Source organism: Ascaphus truei, chromosome 10 (genome assembly GCF_040206685.1).
Source record: "Ascaphus truei isolate aAscTru1 chromosome 10, aAscTru1.hap1, whole genome shotgun sequence".
NCBI lineage: Eukaryota > Metazoa > Chordata > Amphibia > Anura > Ascaphidae > Ascaphus > Ascaphus truei.
Window position 1 is genome coordinate 49,013,655 of NC_134492.1, and position 17,965 is coordinate 49,031,619.

General features: G+C 44.4%; 1 protein-coding gene across 1 annotated transcript in view; it reads right to left on the minus strand.

The window, feature by feature from the left end:
- The window catches only part of ODR4 (odr-4 GPCR localization factor homolog), a 48,835-nt gene that overhangs the window by 11,672 nt on the left and 19,198 nt on the right, over positions 1-17,965 (minus strand). Inside the window, 4 exon segments of the mRNA XM_075615488.1 lie at positions 13,089-13,286; positions 13,690-13,774; positions 14,989-15,057; positions 15,059-15,118. Of these exon segments, the coding sequence (XP_075471603.1) occupies positions 13,089-13,286; positions 13,690-13,774; positions 14,989-15,057; positions 15,059-15,118 (412 nt within the window).

The window sequence follows — 17,965 nt, forward strand, 5'->3', positions numbered from 1 at the left end:
TGAAGGCATTTTTAATGCTAAAATACACAAAATATTTTATGCAGACAATAAGATACGCAGCACACACATAAATTATATAGTGCATATACTGTATTATATATATAATATAACATAATATATAATATAATATAAAAATATAATATATTATATAGTATAATATATATATATATATTATATACACAAACAACTTTGCAAAGCATCGTAAGAGCGTTGGATAAGCCATTTTGGCATTGTAAAAATGAACATAGGTATGCATTGCATAGCTGCTCCGTTGCAAACGAGACCTGTGCAGTGACGGGCATTGCGCACACAAGCGGAGGTCATTCTGGACTGCTGTTCACCTACGTGAGACTGTACTAGCCTTACCCCAAGGCGAGAGGCTGAAATACCAGCGATTGGAGTGGAGATTATCCAGACCCTACACCGAGGCTGTTGGAGTGAGAAGGAGAGAGTCACGAGACTATCACGGGCGTCCGTTGGTGTTTGGGTAACAATAACCCTGAAATGCTTGTTTATTTTATTTAAATGTACGCACAATACTTACCTCCTTATTTTGGTTACTAAAGATATCATTTAATGCACTATGTAAGGAATCCGCTCCTCGGTTTACTGTTTGCCTTACCTTGCAGGCTTGTGCGGTCCTGGAGCACTTCTCCTGATGTTTGCTGCAGCCTGGATTCACTCACCAAAGTAATGCTGCCACACGCCCCTTCTGCCATTGGTTCACGGACCTTTAAGTATTGCCTTCCCATAATGCTCCCTGCCGAGCATAGTCCTTCCTGGATGTCTCTGTGTTCTGCCATAAGCCTTGTCTGTCTCCTTGGTTCCTGAGACCGGCTGCTAGTGTAACGCAGCGGTCTGTTCCTGTGCTGAAGCGGAGTACTCTCCTTGTTGTCTTCAGCTCCCTGGTTCCTGTGACCGGCTGCTAGTCTCATGCAGCGGTCAGTTCCTGTTTCCTGTGCTGAAGCTGAGTACTCTCCTTGTTACTTCAGCTCCTTGTTTCCTGTGACCGGCTGCTATATTCATGCAGCGGTCTGTTCCTGGTTTCCTACACTGAAGCGGAGGTTTCCCTGAGTATCTTCAGCTTCCTGGTTCCTGGGGCCTACTCTTTCCCTAATCTAGAGAGGCCGTGTCCTGGTTCCTGCGCTGAATCGGAGGATTCCCCAGACCGCTCAGGACTCTTGCGCTGAAGCACTGGTTTACCAGTGCAGCTAGGCGGTGTGCTACTCTGGTCTGTCTACCACCTCCTGAGACCAGTACCATGGGCCATGGTCGCCGCACGCGCAGAAGCCACTCCCGCGCTCCTAAGCTGAAGCGGGGCTCTCCTGACTACCTGTTGCCGAACTCCTGCTTGAACAACGTTTACCCTGATGTCTCCAGTCCTGACCCTGGTGTGTCCACCGACGATGCTGTCTTCTCCTATCCTGATCCTGCTACGTACGACTACGAACTGCGCAATCCGGATCAGCCTGCGCGGTCTCAGGTCGGTGCTTTTACAACCCCACCTCAGCCACGCGGTCCGACCCAGGTTTGTGGCGAGCACAGTCGTGACAGTATGCTCGGCCCCACAAACTCGGACCGCCCTGTGGTGAGGGTTGGTATGTTTCTGTCTGAAATCCTGTCCCGGCCTGTAGACCAGTCCCAGTTTGAAAACCAGTATCTGTGTGAAATACTACCCCTGATTGAAGATCAAATTATGTATGAAGGTTTAACCCCGTTGCAAAGACAATGCCGTAACGATCTCATTAGTAAGGCTTATTGCCTCAAGGACTTAAAACAGTCTCTGGCCGATTGTGTTTGCTCCTCTGGTTCCCCTTTAACCTGGGATAATGTGCATCCTATCAAACTTGCCAACGCCCGAAATGCACTCCTTCACTTGGCCTTATCATTGGACATTCACCTAGTACAACAGGACCCCCTCTTCATGGTGGTTCATGCTCAAGACACACTCCGTGTACTTTCCCTGACTTTGGACATTTGCATAAAGGAACAGGACCCTCTCCTCGCCAGCTACGCTGCCGCTTGGCAGTCCACCTGTGCTGCCAGTCCTGTCGCTAAACCTGGGGACGTATCTCCCTCTCCAGGAAATGACCAAACTGACCCACTATCACTGCCCCCTAACATAGAAGCTGCCACGGTCCCTATCCCTGATGGTACACCCGGGTACTCTGACACCAATGATACGTCTACGTTAACCCCTGCTGATCAGTCCTGTGAGGTTCCCCTGGAGTATACGTATATTTCTCTAACAAACACTAAGGCTCTAGTATCCGGGAACAAATCCCTTCTACCTCCACGTACTCAGTTTGAATTTCTAAGTTCTGTTCCCAGGGTTATTCCTGTATTAAACCCTGTGGGGCAGCTCTCTGAGTCCCCTTTGGTAACCCCCTGTTCTCCGCCAGCCATGGTCACGTCCCTAGCTCCAGAGGAAGAATCCCTTGTCTCACCTATTACAGAGGAAAAACTCTCTATGTTCTACTCTCAGGTATTATCTACTTTAACTCCTGTAAATTCTTGCTGCCTCCTAGCTAATGCCTTCGTTCTAGCCTCAGAGAATGTGTCCCCAATCCTATAGCAGAGGTTGCATTAAATGACTTCCCCAAGGTTGCTGAATCCTTAGTTAGTTTTTGCTATAAAACCCCTGCTTCAGCTCAAGTTTCAGCTGCTGTGCCCCCTGAAACTTCGGCTAAAGTTCTGATTCCAGTTAAATGTATTCAGTTACCAAGTTTTTCCCTAAGCTTGGTCGCAGAGTTCCCATTTCCAGGTACTTCGCTGAACCAGTCCGTCACCCAGAGAGCGATGATCCCTGCTTCAGCACTTAGTCCCCACGTCGTGGAATCTGCAGTCATTTCTGGTTTCCCAGACACTCCTTACCAAATACCCACTTCAGAGACCAGTACAGTTATGATTAACCCCCGTGTACTGTCTGTGTTCTCCTCTTCTCAAAGCTTAGGGTTAAAACCGTACAGTGGTCAGTATGCCCCTCCTGGGGTTCATGTGGTGTTCCAAGGAGGGTTTGCTGACACACTGTTTTCACTTAAAAGCGACGCTTTTTCATATGTGCTAGCTAGAAGCCTGCACACAGTTTCCCCTCTCTCTGAAATTTGCCTTGTCGGCCCTGATACTCGGAGAGGTAAAAACCTCCCTTCAGATTCAGAATCTCTTTCTATAGAGGTCGTCCTTGCTGTTAGTTCCCCTGATTTCTCTGCCCATGCAAACCCTCCAGGGATCAGCATATCGGTTGTTACCCCCTTAGTACAGTCTGAGACCACCCTGCTTATATTACAAGTCCTGGTGTTTAAATCTGAGCTATTTAGTTTTACTGCTCTTGCTAAACCTCAGTCCCTCAGCACTGCAGCTAAACGTGCTCCAGCAACCGTTGGGTTACTCGGGGTAAAAATTAAAATTCCTGTCTTAAAGGGTACTTTCTCACACATGTCCAGCAAACCTAGAACCTCAGTGATTGATTCTAAGTCACTTATCACTATATCTGATGTTCTCACTAATCAAACCCTGACACCCTCACCACTGGCTAGGAGTCCCGTTATCAGAATTTTTGCACTAGTAAACACGCCTAAATCTGTTTTTGTCATGACAAGCACCCCTGTTGTTAGGGCCCTTGCAGTTTTGGATAAGACTCCTTTTACTTCAAAGGTTTCTGCTATTAAGAGTTTCCACGGTTCCAACTTACCGCTTATTGTCTCTTTAACTCCCATCATTACTCTCCCATTACCAGTCACTGATTCCCAGGCACCAGCTCCTGACGCTAGTTCTCCTATCGGTACCCCTGCTTTGCGAGATGTTTCTGTTATGAATTCCGAGCCTCCAGCTCCGGAGTCAATTCCTTTACTCGCTGCTGTTTTTGTAGTCTCTCAGGTCCCTGTCACTGAAGTACAGACTTCAGCTTCTGAGGTTAGCTCCCCTCCCTCCGCTACCCTTGCTCTGCCTGATTCTCAAGTTTCTAATATTAGAGCCCCAAAGCCTATTCCTACTCCCCAGACAATATTATCTCCCACTGAGGGTTCCCCAGTATTTGAGAGCTCCACTGCTGAGTGCTTCTCTGCCTCTGTGAAACGATGTTTTTCCCCCTCGGAGCCTTCTGTTGCCCCTGTTATTTCCTTTGAGTTGGAAATACTCTGTACGTATACCAAGATTTCGGTCTCTATGTCTGGTTTACTGCTTGCCTTGTCACCTTCCTTACCAATACCGGGAAATGCAACCCCCCACCCTATACCCTCGCTGACCACTACCTGGGAGACCTCTGGAGGAGAAGTCCCTCTCAAATTCCTACATGCAGAGGTCAGCCAAGACTTTGTCTGTCCCGAAGGTCGCCCGGGTATATTCGATCAACTATCAAGGCCGCTTATCCTAAATTCTGGGCCCATTACTAAAGACTGGGCTCCCAGTGGGGGTTCTTCTGCCGTTTCTGCTCCGGAACCCTCTGGTTCTTCACAGCCTTGGATTCCCAAGCCATTTCGCGGGGCGAGCCAGGTACCAATGATATCTCTACCACCACTCTCATATCCTAGAACAGTACTCACCAAGGAACTGTTCGTTTACGGATCCCCTTTCCGCCTAAAAAACTTTAGGAACAACTCGATGTCCCCGAGACCCATGGATGGCCCTAGCTGGCCGCAGTTCTCTCCGGGGGGTGGGGGTACACAAAGGAGTGACCACGAGTCTCTGAACCATGACTCTAACACCAATCCTAGACGGTTCAGGAACAACTCCTGGTCCCCCAACTCTATGAGTGGTCTTGTTCGCCCGGAGGTCTCACGTGAAGAGGGGGGTACTGTAAGGAATCCGCTCCTCGGTTTACTGTTTGCCTTACCTTGCAGGCTTGTGCGGTCCTGGAGCACTTCTCCTGTTTGCTGCAGCCTGGATTCACTCACCAAAGTAATGCTGCCACACGCCCCTTCTGCCATTGGTTCACGGACCTTTAAGTATTGCCTTCCCATAATGCTCCCTGCCGAGCATAGTCCTTCCTGGATGTCTCTGTGTTCTGCCATAAGCCTTGTCTTGTCTGTCTCCTTGGTTCCTGAGACCGGCTGCTAGTGTAACGCAGCAGTCTGTTCCTGTGCTGAAGCGGAGTACTCTCCTTGTTGTCTTCAGCTCCCTGGTTCCTGTGACCGGCTGCTAGTCTCATGCAGCGGTCAGTTCCTGTTTCCTGTGCTGAAGCTGAGTACTCTCCTTGTTACTTCAGCTCCTTGTTTCCTGTGACCGGCTGCTATATTCATGCAGCGGTCTGTTCCTGGTTTCCTGCACTGAAGCGGAGGTTTCCCTGAGTATCTTCAGCTTCCTGGGGCCTACTCTTTCCCTAATCTAGAGAGGCCGTGTCCTGGTTCCTGCGCTGAATCGGAGGATTCCCCAGCCCGCTCAGGACTCTTGCGCTGAAGCACTGGTTTACCAGTGCAGCTAGGCGGTGTGCTACTCTGGTCTGTCTACCACCTCCTGAGACCAGTACCATGGGCCATGGTCGCCGCACGCGCAGAAGCCACTCCCGCGCTCCTAAGCTGAAGCGGGGCTCTCCTGACTACCTGTTGCCGAACTCCTGCTTGAACAACGTTTACCCTGATGTCTCCAGTCCTGACCCTGGCGTGTCCACCGACGATGCTGTCTTCTCCTATCCTGATCCTGCTACGTACGACTACGAACTGCGCAATCCGGATCAGCCTGCGCGGTCTCAGGTCGGTGCTTTTACAACCCCACCTCAGCCACGCGGTCCGACCCAGGTTTGTGGCGAGCACAGTCGTGACACACTATGAGCGTTGTGCGCTGTGTTTTTTGTATTTTTGTGTGCTTATACCAGAGCCATCCCTGGTGTCACAGCTGCAGACGCTCCATATACTTCAATATATACACAAGGTCACCTATTCCATTGTATTACACTTATCACGTCACTTATCTATTGTAGTTGCGCACTTTTATTTTGTTCACCTTTTTCAATGCATTGCATAGCGTTGGATAAGCCATTCGTTGTAAAACAAAGCGTTGTAAAACGAGGACTGCCTGTACTTGGATTCACTCAGGATGACATGGTATCAGCCATATGTATATGGGAAAACGGAAAGCCAAACATAGTGTGTACCGTATAAAATAACAACTTTTAATCACTAAAAAACCATATAGGTGTATGCATACATCAATAAAACTTATACCTTGCACATAGGAAAAGCGAACTCTGTGTCCCAATTCTCACCCCCTCTGCCCGACTCTCCCGTCGCGTCACTTCCGGTTTACCGGCGTCTTGCTTCCAGTATCGCGGCGCGGGTGGATTCACCGACTGTCGGAAGCGCCCTGCTGTCGCCACTCACCTGCATCTGATCTGCACCTGAGAATCCCCTCCATTTGGTGAATCCACCCGCGCCGCGATACCGGAGGCAAGACGCCGGTAAACCGGAAGTGACGCGACGGGAGAGTGTGGTAGAAGTGCACACTATGTTTGGCTTTCCGTTTTCCCATATACATATGGCTGATACTATGTCATCCTGAGTGAATCCACGTACCCCCAGGAACCATAAGAAATAGAGAGAGAGGATCTACACGAATATACCACATGATCTATTACCCACTTCAGTTTGGGTTACATGCTCGTTGATTTCTGAGACAATGTCAGGTCCTTTGAGGTGCCTGACTTGCTTGATGCCCGGTGGAGGCTACCGATTTGGCTCCTGCACTCGCGCCATAGTCACCTGGCATCAGCTGTACCTGGGTGGAGACGCTGCTGTGGGTGATCTTGCTGTGGTGGCTACAGTGAGTCACGCTGTGCCTGCACTTTCCATCTGCATGAGCTGGTGACATCAGGCTCTCTGAGATACCTTTACGTGAGCTTTATATTTTATATCTTGTAAGTGTGTATTGCCCTCCATTTTTACTACCATTAAATTTATATCTTCAAACCTTGGAGATAATGCACTAGGGGGTGCGCTTTTCCTTTTTATTTTCTTATATATATATATATATATATATATATATATATATTCCTGTATATTCATTTGCATGTCTTAGACAGGTCTGCAACCCTGTCTTTCACCATTATCACCCAGCAAACAGCACTTCCACTGCAGCAAGGGATTCTGGGAAATGACATGCAAATGAGCACACAGTGCCACCTTTTGTCTAATTACACGAGCAAATTCTTAAGCCAATGCATACTGTTTTAAACACAGCTTTTAGACAGAGGCTGGGATGAGATGCAAAGCCAGTAAACCCACTCACAGACATGTTTCAACCTTGATGGGCATCATCAGTGTGAGGTTGGTTGCTGGCTATGCTGGTTTGAGACTAAGAGTAGGTATTCACCACAATTAAGGTTATGGTGGGTAAAAAAAGTGACAAAATCGATTTGCTCGTGTAATACGAGCTTCAGACAAAAGGTGGCACTGTGTGCTCATTTGCATGTCATTTCCCAGAATCTCTTGCTGCAGTGGAAGCGCTGTGTGCTGGGCGATAATGGTGAAAGACAGGGTTGCAGACCTGTCTAAGACATGCAAATGAACATACAGTAATATTTACAGTTGCTATATGCTTTACTGTGGAGGGTTTTTGTCATTTTTTTTTACCCACCATAACATATATATATATATATATATATATATATATATATATATATATTTTTTTTTACACACACACACACACACTAGGAGGGGGGTAGGCCCATGCATGCCAACCCCACCCTCTGCACCTTCTCTCTCCCCCACTTTCTCTATCTTCCCCAACTCTTCTCCCTCACTTCTCTCTCTTTTATCGTTTTCATTTAATATCTTCTTATGTCCCCAGTTCTTTCCGCCTCTCTCTCCTTCTCCAGCATTCTTACTTTCTCCTCATGCGCCAACTGACTTCCCGTCTTTCTTTACCTGCTTTCTATGTAAACTTTATAGCTATATGACTCTCCATATCTGCCACCAGCCTATGTGCATTATGAAGTCCCTGATGAGTTATATCTGACGGAAGGGCGGACAAAAGAAGTTTATAATATAGAGATTCTCTAGGATTTAAAGAATATTCTAGAAACAGAATTACATTAATAGGAACACAAAGTGCAATGTTAGAGCAATTCTAAATAATCCGTGTCAGTCTTCTGTACTCGTTACTGCCACCTCATGTCAGTCTTCTGAGTTATTGTTGGGGTGGAGAGGCGGTCTAGGAAATTTGGTCACTGACGTTTTGCCGTGTAAAAATGGCCACCAGCACTTTGCCGCGACATTCTCCTCCACCGGAATCTGTTTCCGCTGCCAACCACTTTGCTGCTGGCTGCTAAGGTAAGTCAACTCCCTAAACTAAAAGCCATTGCCCTAAGCACTTACCCTAAAACCCTGTACCCTAACCACCAAAGCCCTTAAATTAACCCCCTTACCCTAATAAAACTTACATTCGAAGCGGCATGTGGTAGAGTTTCTAGAGATGAATCGTCTGCGGCGGCCATTTGATCGCGGTGAAACGGCTGTGACCAAATGTCCCGTTCCACTGAGAGATTCCCAGCCAGCAGCCAGTCAGGAAACTCCAGGCATAGCATATTTTTAATAGTACTAATGGAATATTCACCTAATACAAAAAGAAACAGCCCTAATGCCACCCTGCCCCTAGTTAGACTAGGCTGCACTCACATCTTCACCCTACTTCTGATGGTCTACATTGGTTTTCAGGATGTTACTGAGGTAACCAAGCTGATACTGGCACAACAAAACCTTCCACCTCATCTGCTCCATGCTGCCCAATGACTGATACCTCCTCCTGGCAGGAGACAGCATTTATAGCTAACCAACACACTGTGCATTATGATGTCACCGATGTGCTCGCGTGTCCTCACAATGCTATGGTCAGCTGCCTACCTAGCCAAAGGCAGAAAGTATATTGTGTAGAGGAGCCCAGCCAGAAAACTCAAGGCATAGATTATTTAAAAAAAATATTTACAGTATATCACCATCTCATTCGCTCTCGACCAATCCTTGTCATCAAGGGAGAGTAACACTTCCCGGGTGCTAAGCTCAGTTTCCCCAGATGGTGAAGGGAAAGGCCAAGCCCTCTTCCCAACTTAACTGCTCTATTGCTCCCAAACAAATAACTGTCCAACATTAATTTCAAAGAGGAAAGAAGTTGGATCCCAGAAACCCTATGGCACAGCACATCACTAGAGCCATAGCTGCCATCCATGCGTTGGATATGCGTATTATATCTACTACTAATTCAGTAGGTTTCTGCAGACTAGAAGAGGTTATGTCAAGAGTCGGCTTAGTGTGTACTATTAAAGAGTATTAAGTATCACTGGCAATCTAATGGAGGCTACTGGTAAAAATGTTTGAGACCCTGGTACCATCAAATAGAGAAGAAACAGATGGTGGTTAACTCCAGTGGGAATACGTTTATATTAGATCCCCACGACAGCGATGATGATGATTAAAATAAGGAAGATGAACCATAAATCATAGTCCATAACAGTTGTTGCTGATTGGCACTGATATAATAATCAATCACTCAGATGGGAAACCCACCATTTGGCTTGTGGAGTTGGGATTGGAGCGTGAATCCACACAGATATATACACAGTAGACAATGACAATGAAAATAATATAGCGATTAGTTGCGATAAAGAAGCGTTGGGAACGCGGCACGTTGGTTGTGGTTACTTTGTGATCCCCCAAAGCAGCCAGCACCAGCCGCAGATGTCACCTCCATGTGGGTACAGTGCTTGGCTTGTTCTGAAAGTATGTCATGTTTTATCTTGGACACACGGGTGAGAGGGAGGGCCCACCGATACACTCCTTTCTTTTATATATTGTTACCCTGTGAAAAAGGTTTACAAAAACGTGTACTTTTGCAACTGCTGCTATAGTAGCATGTGAGAGCCTGAGCCCAACACACGCAAAGCCCACACTACTGACGGACCAAGCTGTCACCAGTACCAACCTGCCCGTGGCATAGTACCAGCACGGCAGGAACCACCAACAGCATGAACTGCTCATTTGCAATCTTTTACGTTTTAAAGCAAATACATGATGATAAAAAAAAATGATTCAGACACAGAATTTGATGCTTCATTATATCTATGCATTATGTAACCCCTCCAATTCACCAGCCCCATCACAAAATCTAAAGCTGAAGCACACGGGACAAATATACCTTCATACACTGATGCAAAATGAAATGACATTTTGTTTACTCCAAATTTCCCATGATACACCAGCCCTTGATGAAGAATGATATCGGAGTGCTCAATATAAGGCAGCCGCTGCAAAGGCTACCAGGATACTGGCACACAGAACAGCTGGTATAGATGGGCGTGCCATTTTGTTCCAGTACACATCGGCAGGAAGCTGCACTCTGAATATGAAAGCTTTACGAAAATAAATATTAAACCGACATTTGAATTTAAAATGCTCTGAAACATGAGAGTAAACCTTTCCACATTAAAGGCAGAGTTTACTTTACACTGCGGTTTCAATTTAGGAAATAAAAAAAAATTATAATATGTTTTCCACCAGCTGTGTTGTTTAGAGTGCACTGATTTTATATACAAACCACGAGAACACCCCTAGTTCTTACATCAACCAAACTGACCTATTCACCTAACACGCACATGCAAGATAGAATTCTGTTATTTGCTTAATCCAAGCAATATATAAATGACAGGGCAGGATGTGGCTGCTTGATGTATGAAACATGCACAATGCTAAGTCACGAAGATGCACGCTTCCCAATACTTTCCAAAGCCTGCTAAACAAGAAATATGCAGCGGGCCTAAGTGATGAGATGAAGCTGTTAACAGTATAGCAGAGGTGTTCCCCAATATTTGTGCTGTGCGACTTCACATTCAGTATACCACAAAGTCATCTCCTGAGAGATCATTATAGTATTTTCAGGTAAAAATAAAAATGTAGTCATTCTGATAATGACAAGGTTACTTTATTATTTATATAAGACATGTACTATAGCCCTACACAGGGGGTAAAAAAGCAAGTTTGGAGAAGAATGTACATAAATTGTGTCATTTTCATCTTGTGGCTTTTTGCATCAATGTATCAGTCTTTGTTCCATACTTTGCCATTGTGTGCGCCCGCTTGAGATTTGGATAGTGATAGGCTGCGGCCACGCTAGCGCTGAACGCGCTGAGCGCACGGTGCTTGCCGCTTTTACTTACATAAATCTTTATGTGTAAGTCCCCGCTCACACCGCGCGCGCGCTCGTGCGTGGCACGCACGCTCACTTAAGCTTGGCGCTTGAGTAAACAAAAACATTTTAACTTTCAAGCGCATTCAACTTGCCCGCAACGCCCCCCCCCCCCCCCCCCCGCGCGCTTGCGAAATACCCAGAGCACCCAGCGCTCATGCTTGGAGAGCTGGTGACATCACCGCTCTCAAGCATGAGCGCGGTCAGCGCGCAGCCTTAGCAGGAGGCATTACATGACACACAGGTTACATGGAGATATTAAATTCTGCATCACTTTATCACAGTATTTGTATCTGAAAATCTGAAGTGATATAGGGGCTTATGCAGAGAGGATAGAGAAGGGAAATAGCACCATATTTTGGAGAAAATACTTCCCAGAGAAGCTTCTCCTGCAGAGAACATGGAGAGATTCATAAAATTCTCCACAGCAGGTTTCTTTACTTTAAAAATTGCCAAACACGTGGAGAGATTGGTAAATTCGCCATGTTAAAATAGGGTGGTATGCAGGTAGCATAGATGCACTGCAACTCGCCATTCTGCCCTATATTATAGTGAGTTCAATCTAGCCAGAAAAACTTGGCAATTTTGAATCTCATCAGAAAAATTAGGTAACGCAGCTTTCTGCATACGACCATAACTTGCTCCAATTCTGTGGCTATTTTCTTGCCGTTTTCACATTAAATAACGTTCCTCTCTGCATAAGGCCCATAATCTTTTCTTGTGAACCATTTGTTTCATGTCCTTTGTCACACTTATCGCAAACGCAAGCAAAGAAAAGAGGTGGAAAGGCTCATGGGACGTGTGAAGAAGTCTTCACTAAAAGGGTGGTGGATTAATGGAACAGCCGCCAAGCAGAGCTGGTAAAGGCTGATACAGTAATACAATTTTTTTTTTTAATGCTTTGATTATACAGAAGGCTGTCCTCAATATAAAAGCAAGCCAAAGATCAAATAGAGTCTGAGGTTTAACAAATATATTAGGGGACAGTATAAGGATCTTTCAAAAGAACTATTCATCCCAAGGACAGTACAAAGGACTCGGGCATCCCTTAAGGTTGGAGGAAAGGAGGAGATTTCACCAGCAACAAAGGAAAGGGTTCTTTACAGTTAGGGCAGTTACAGTATGGAATTCATTACCCATGGAGACTGTGATGGCAGATACAATAGATATCTTCAAAACAAGGTTGGGCATATTATTTTTTAGAAAGGAAAGATATACAGGGTTATACCAAATAAGTAAACATGGGAAGGATGTTGATCCAGGGAGTAATCTGGTTTCCAGTATTGGAGTCAGGAAGGAATTACATTTTCCCTGCATGAGATATCATCGGATAATGTATCACTGGGGTCTTTTGTTTGCCTATCTCCTAGTCAATATACTTATAGGATAAATATTTAGGAAAGGTTGAACTTGATGGACAAATGTCTTCTTTCAACCTCATCTACTATGTAACTATGAACCGATCGGAAAATGTAAGCGGTTCTTACCAGTCTAGGTGGGCGGCTTTGGCCAAGTGGTTCTTCCCAGCATCAAGTTGTACGTTTCCTTAGTTATCGCCTATAGCAATAACAGCCAACACTAATCATTTTGCAATATTCTTCACCCAATTCTTCAAGCAGCTGGTGGAATAATTTCTTCAACAACACTATTTAAATGTATGATTTATAATAACCGTATTTATTTTCTTATATAGCACTGACCGTGTACTCAGAGCTGTACACCGAATTCTGCAGGTACAATGAGTCCCTGCCTCTATCTGGGGCACAGGGAGATATAGTGATTTGTCCAAGGGCATAAGGAGCCGACACTTGGATTTAAACACGTTTGCACGGCTGCAGTATTCTCCTTGGAATTAGTATGCGTTGCTTTCTATCACCTAATGACGCGAGTAAGTCACGACAATAACAAATATTGATCCTTACCTGTTTTGGTCCAACTGCTGTTCTCTTCCACAAACTCTAAGCCCTCAGTTTGCAAATCTTGGTCCAACATCTCTAGAAACCGGTTGTGTAGATCTTCAGAAGTTTCATCCCCAAACACATAGTCACAAAGCTTTATGTTGGACCCGGTAACGGGGACAAATACTCTTTGAGGGAGGGCACAGCTTTCGTTTTCAGATTCTAGGGTTACAATTGTTGTGGTAAAATACGGTTCAATGATAAGAGAAGTGAATGAAATACAGTAATAATAATAGTAACTTTATTTCAATTAGAGCTTTTCTCCTAATGGGACTCAAAATCGCTTCACAAGTAAAATATAGCACGCGGTAGGCCGCGCTGGACATAGCGTCTTACCGACCCCAGGAGATTATAATGTTTGGTGCCTGATGCAGAAGGAGGGGACACAGGATTCCATCCATCAGTGTCAGAGTGGAAGCCTTAACTCACTAAGCCGCTGCCTCGTCACATAAAAGGACCATCATCTCATCTCTCATTCTAAACTACATACGGTATACAAAAGTGCAATGCAAGAGTACTGGATATAACCCTGTTACTGACAAGAAACACATATTCAGATCCTTACCCGTGTGTGGTCCATTAAGGAGGATGTCTTCAAATAATATTTCACATCGGTCTGACACTGTGCTCAACATGTCTCTTTTTAAAGCCTAGAAGAAAACACAAGCTATCTTGATCTCTTCAAACATATTTTTACATAGGTGACCTAGTTGGTTATTCTGGCCATGGGAAAAATGATAACACTAACACATGTTGGGTCTTTAACATATCACATTCAGTGTTGTTGCTGGACAAACCTGTGTGGAAGGGGTTATAACTGCACAAGACAACGTGCTACTGTACTTCCCTGTAATAGCCAATAGCGAATGAACAGGCTAATTATGTAACTGAGTAGGACACTTCCTAGAAACATGGAATCTCCCTGGTGTCTTTTTAAACATTGGCCAGTTTCCCCACGGATATTCTTGGTCTCAGGTTTAAGGAGCGCACGTGCTGCAAATTCACAACACGACAGAGGGATGGGCCCTCTTTTTCCGTTTATAATCCGCTTGGCCTTTGCCACTAGTTCGCAAAAACTGTCGCACATAACAAGGCGGGACCATGCAGCGGAAAAAAGTTCACAACAAAAAAAAATACACAAAGTGGGAATAAATTAGGCTTTTACAATGGTGCAGCAAACTCAGGAATCATATTACGGCATCTGCATGTTTTGTACAGGTCCCCAAACCTGCTTCGTTAAGCCCACTGTCACATGTCTGCAATTAGCCACAATGACTGGGTAGTGACATGCAAATGAGCACTCTAGGTTTGTCACTGTTAGCACACCTTGAGAAAGGGCATACTGCCCGAAACGCGTTGGTGGACCCCTGTTGTGACCTAAGGGGGGGACCTTTGATCCACTTAACATGGAATAAACACCTTTTTGATGCTGCATGCCGTGAGCCTCCTTCTGTTACCTCTGGCAGTGCACTGCCTTATCTTTTACCTGTTCCTGCTACTACCTGGGAGATTGCACGCCTAGAACATACCTGTGGGTGGACACTCCAGGAGAATATAAGTGAGTGATACTTATGGGTCGCCGTACCCTTCATTTCTCCTTTATTATGGGACTCTGGTCTGTACTATTCATATATGGTGCCGCTGGCATTAGGTACTAATCCCCTAACCCTATTAGGGCTATGCTATGATACATGCTTATATGGAAGGAATTTATTCCAACTGCAGTTCTTAATTACAAAACAGGACTTGTTTTTTTCTGATGCGCTGGTTTTCTATATACTATTGTCACTGTTAGCTTCTGATCCATGTGTCAGTGATTGGAGCTGTACGGTAAATGAACAAGTATTACCCCCGTAGGCCTTACCTGCACAGCCTCTCTCACTTTTGGCTTGTTACTCTGAATGTAGCCTCTGCATTTTACGACTCCTTGAAGGGTTAGGGGAAGACTTGCAGACCTGAACAACTGCCGTGGATCTATCATCAGTATTTAGTGACTAAGAAAAAAAACAACACAAAGAAAGCAGGTCACCATCCAAAGCTGTTACCCAACGAGTGTTCATGTTCTCCTTCTTGATTCATAATTTATTTAGCAAGTTCTCTCTAATAGGACCACAACTTTAGGATTCCCTCTTATCGCCCAATTAGAAAAAGAATACGCCTTTTGTACAGAACCCTTCAAAGCTGATCAGCCTCTGTGGTATCCCAGACCCTTTCAACATCTTTGCCAATGTTCCAGGCCGTCAGAGCAAGATATTGTTTTCCCCGTTTGACTAAAATGTGTTTCCTCTGATTGCAAATTACCTGCCAGTCCTAGATCTGATTTATCGGTGTCAGCAAGAAATGTGATGTGTGTGAAACAGAATTGGTGAATATGGTTTTATTTTTTATTTACCGACATTTGGATCAATGTACATGGAAGAATCCCACCCAGTATAGCACCAAGTTTGCAGTATGCTGCCTTTCACCTGTTGGCCGTACCCCCATTATTTGTACTTTACAGTATATATACTTATATTGTAATTTTGTAAAGCTCTGAACACACTGCTGGCGGTATATAAATAAAATGATACCAGTAAACGGTTTATTTTCATGGACAGATCTCTTTTACCATCTACGTTAAACATTCACTTTTCTTTTTCAAAGCAGATCAAAGCAGCACTCGGTCTCGAACACGTGTAGACTGGTTGCAGGATGTGATACCTTTTAGCCGACCAGTGTTAAGGTTCTTCATAGATCAAATTATAGTGTACAGAGCTTTCCAACCCTCAAATGACACCGTCATTTCATCAATCAAGAACCTCAACGTGGGAGATGTTTCAAAGCTACACTTACATTCGAGAGGACACAGAAAATAAGCTTGGTAGAAAACTTCCATGAGTCTCCTGGTGACTAGCCCAATACTGTTACACCTGCCTTGACTGTATAGAACCACATTACTTGCCGACCTTATTACTTTAACAGTCTTCTCTAGCACAGGTTCCTACCCAAAGAGCTCTCTGTAACTCAAGACTAAACCAGTGGATTTCAAGCCTATACTTGAGGAACCCATGCCACGCCAGATTTTAGGCAGGTCGAAGGAGTGACCAAATATGGGAACCTAGATCAGATAAGTATGGAGTCTTTATTTATAAAATGTTTTACCAGGAAGTAATACATTGAGAGTTACCTCTCGTTTTCAGTATGTCCTGGCATAGTTATGATGACAGATACATGGTTACAAATACATAGTTACATTAAGTGAGCAGGGTTATACATTATATACAAGACATTCCATGCACTGTAAGAGATAATATATGTTACTGTTTTGTATATGTATTGCTTGCTCATCCCGAAAATGAGGCTTGTCCCCTAGGGAGAGAGTTCAAACCACTCCCTTAAATCAGCAAAGAGATATATCAAGATTATTTTGGAGCCAAACTGGGACAAAGACAGGGATTTTCATCTTGCATCTATTTCTACCATGTATCAATGGCAAAAAAAGAGTGGTGCAATTAGCGCTAATCGCTAAACAATATATGTGTAGTGCAAACTAGTGAAAAACACTTAGAACCCGGCACTTACTAGGCAAGGCTGCCAGGAATAAATTGACCCAAAACACAGTAAAAAAATACAACAAAAAAACCATGAACATGAAACAAAAATGAAGAGATAATAGTGCAATACTGTTGATCAAACAAACATGCAACACAAACACAGGACAAACAACAACTAGAACAATAGACAATGAAAGCAAGGCTGAAAAAGAAGAGCTAATTTATTTCAATAAAAGATATAAATAAAAACAATGAGCAGGCAACTGGTCCAGTCTGTTTAAAACTGGAATCCTACTGCGTGCGTTCTTGATGAAAAACTCTTACACTCTGACCCTACGCGTTTCGTGCGCATGCGATACCCCTGATGAAGTGAGCATGCGCACGAAACGCGTATGGTCAGAGTGCAAGAGTTTTTCATCAAGAAAGCACGCAGGCGACACACCAGCGTTCAGTGTTTGGTAGCAGCAGGAACAGGAGCCTCAAGCATCGGTTCACCTCCAGCGACGGACCCTAGGATCCAGGGGAGTGTGAAAGCGTCGGAAAGTTTCAGGAGAACAGCCGGACGCCACCAGAGGAGAAGCTGTTCCTAAGACTGCAGGACACTGATTTTACTCACAGCATCTTGTGAGTAGGATTCCAGTTTTAAACAGACTGGACCAGTTGCCTGCTCATTGTTTTTATTTATATCTTTTATTGTAATAAATTAGCTCTTCTTTTTCAGCCTTGCTTTCATTGTCTATTGTTCTAGTTGTTGTTTGTCCTGTGTTTGTGTTACATGTTTGTTTGATCAACAGTATTGCACTATTATCTCTTCTTCTTTATTTCATGTTTCACGAGTCAACTGGCTGTGGATTCATCCAACATTGTAAATACAGAAGTTAAAGCACAGCTTTGGAGTATTCCTCATTTGGACTTTATCAGACACATTTTAGGCGCCGGTTTGTATTGGTTTTTTTTTTACCAATGTATTTATTCGATCCTGTAATTCAATTATAATACTATTCACATGATCTCAATGTGTTCTGAGTCCTTGCGGGCTCTACAACTAGTTCTCCAAAGGGGCCAGATCAGAAAACATGGCAAAGCAGAAGGGCCACCCCTAGCCTTATTGTAATCTCATATTAAATGCAACTGAAGACTTGACAATGATTATATTTACATATTTCACAACCTCTTGCAATATATATATATGACATGCAAATGAATATACAGGAATATTTACAGTTGCTATATATATATATATATATATGTAGAGGATCGTAATGTAACCCTTTATTATTTTTTCCCATTGATGCATTAACGAGTGCA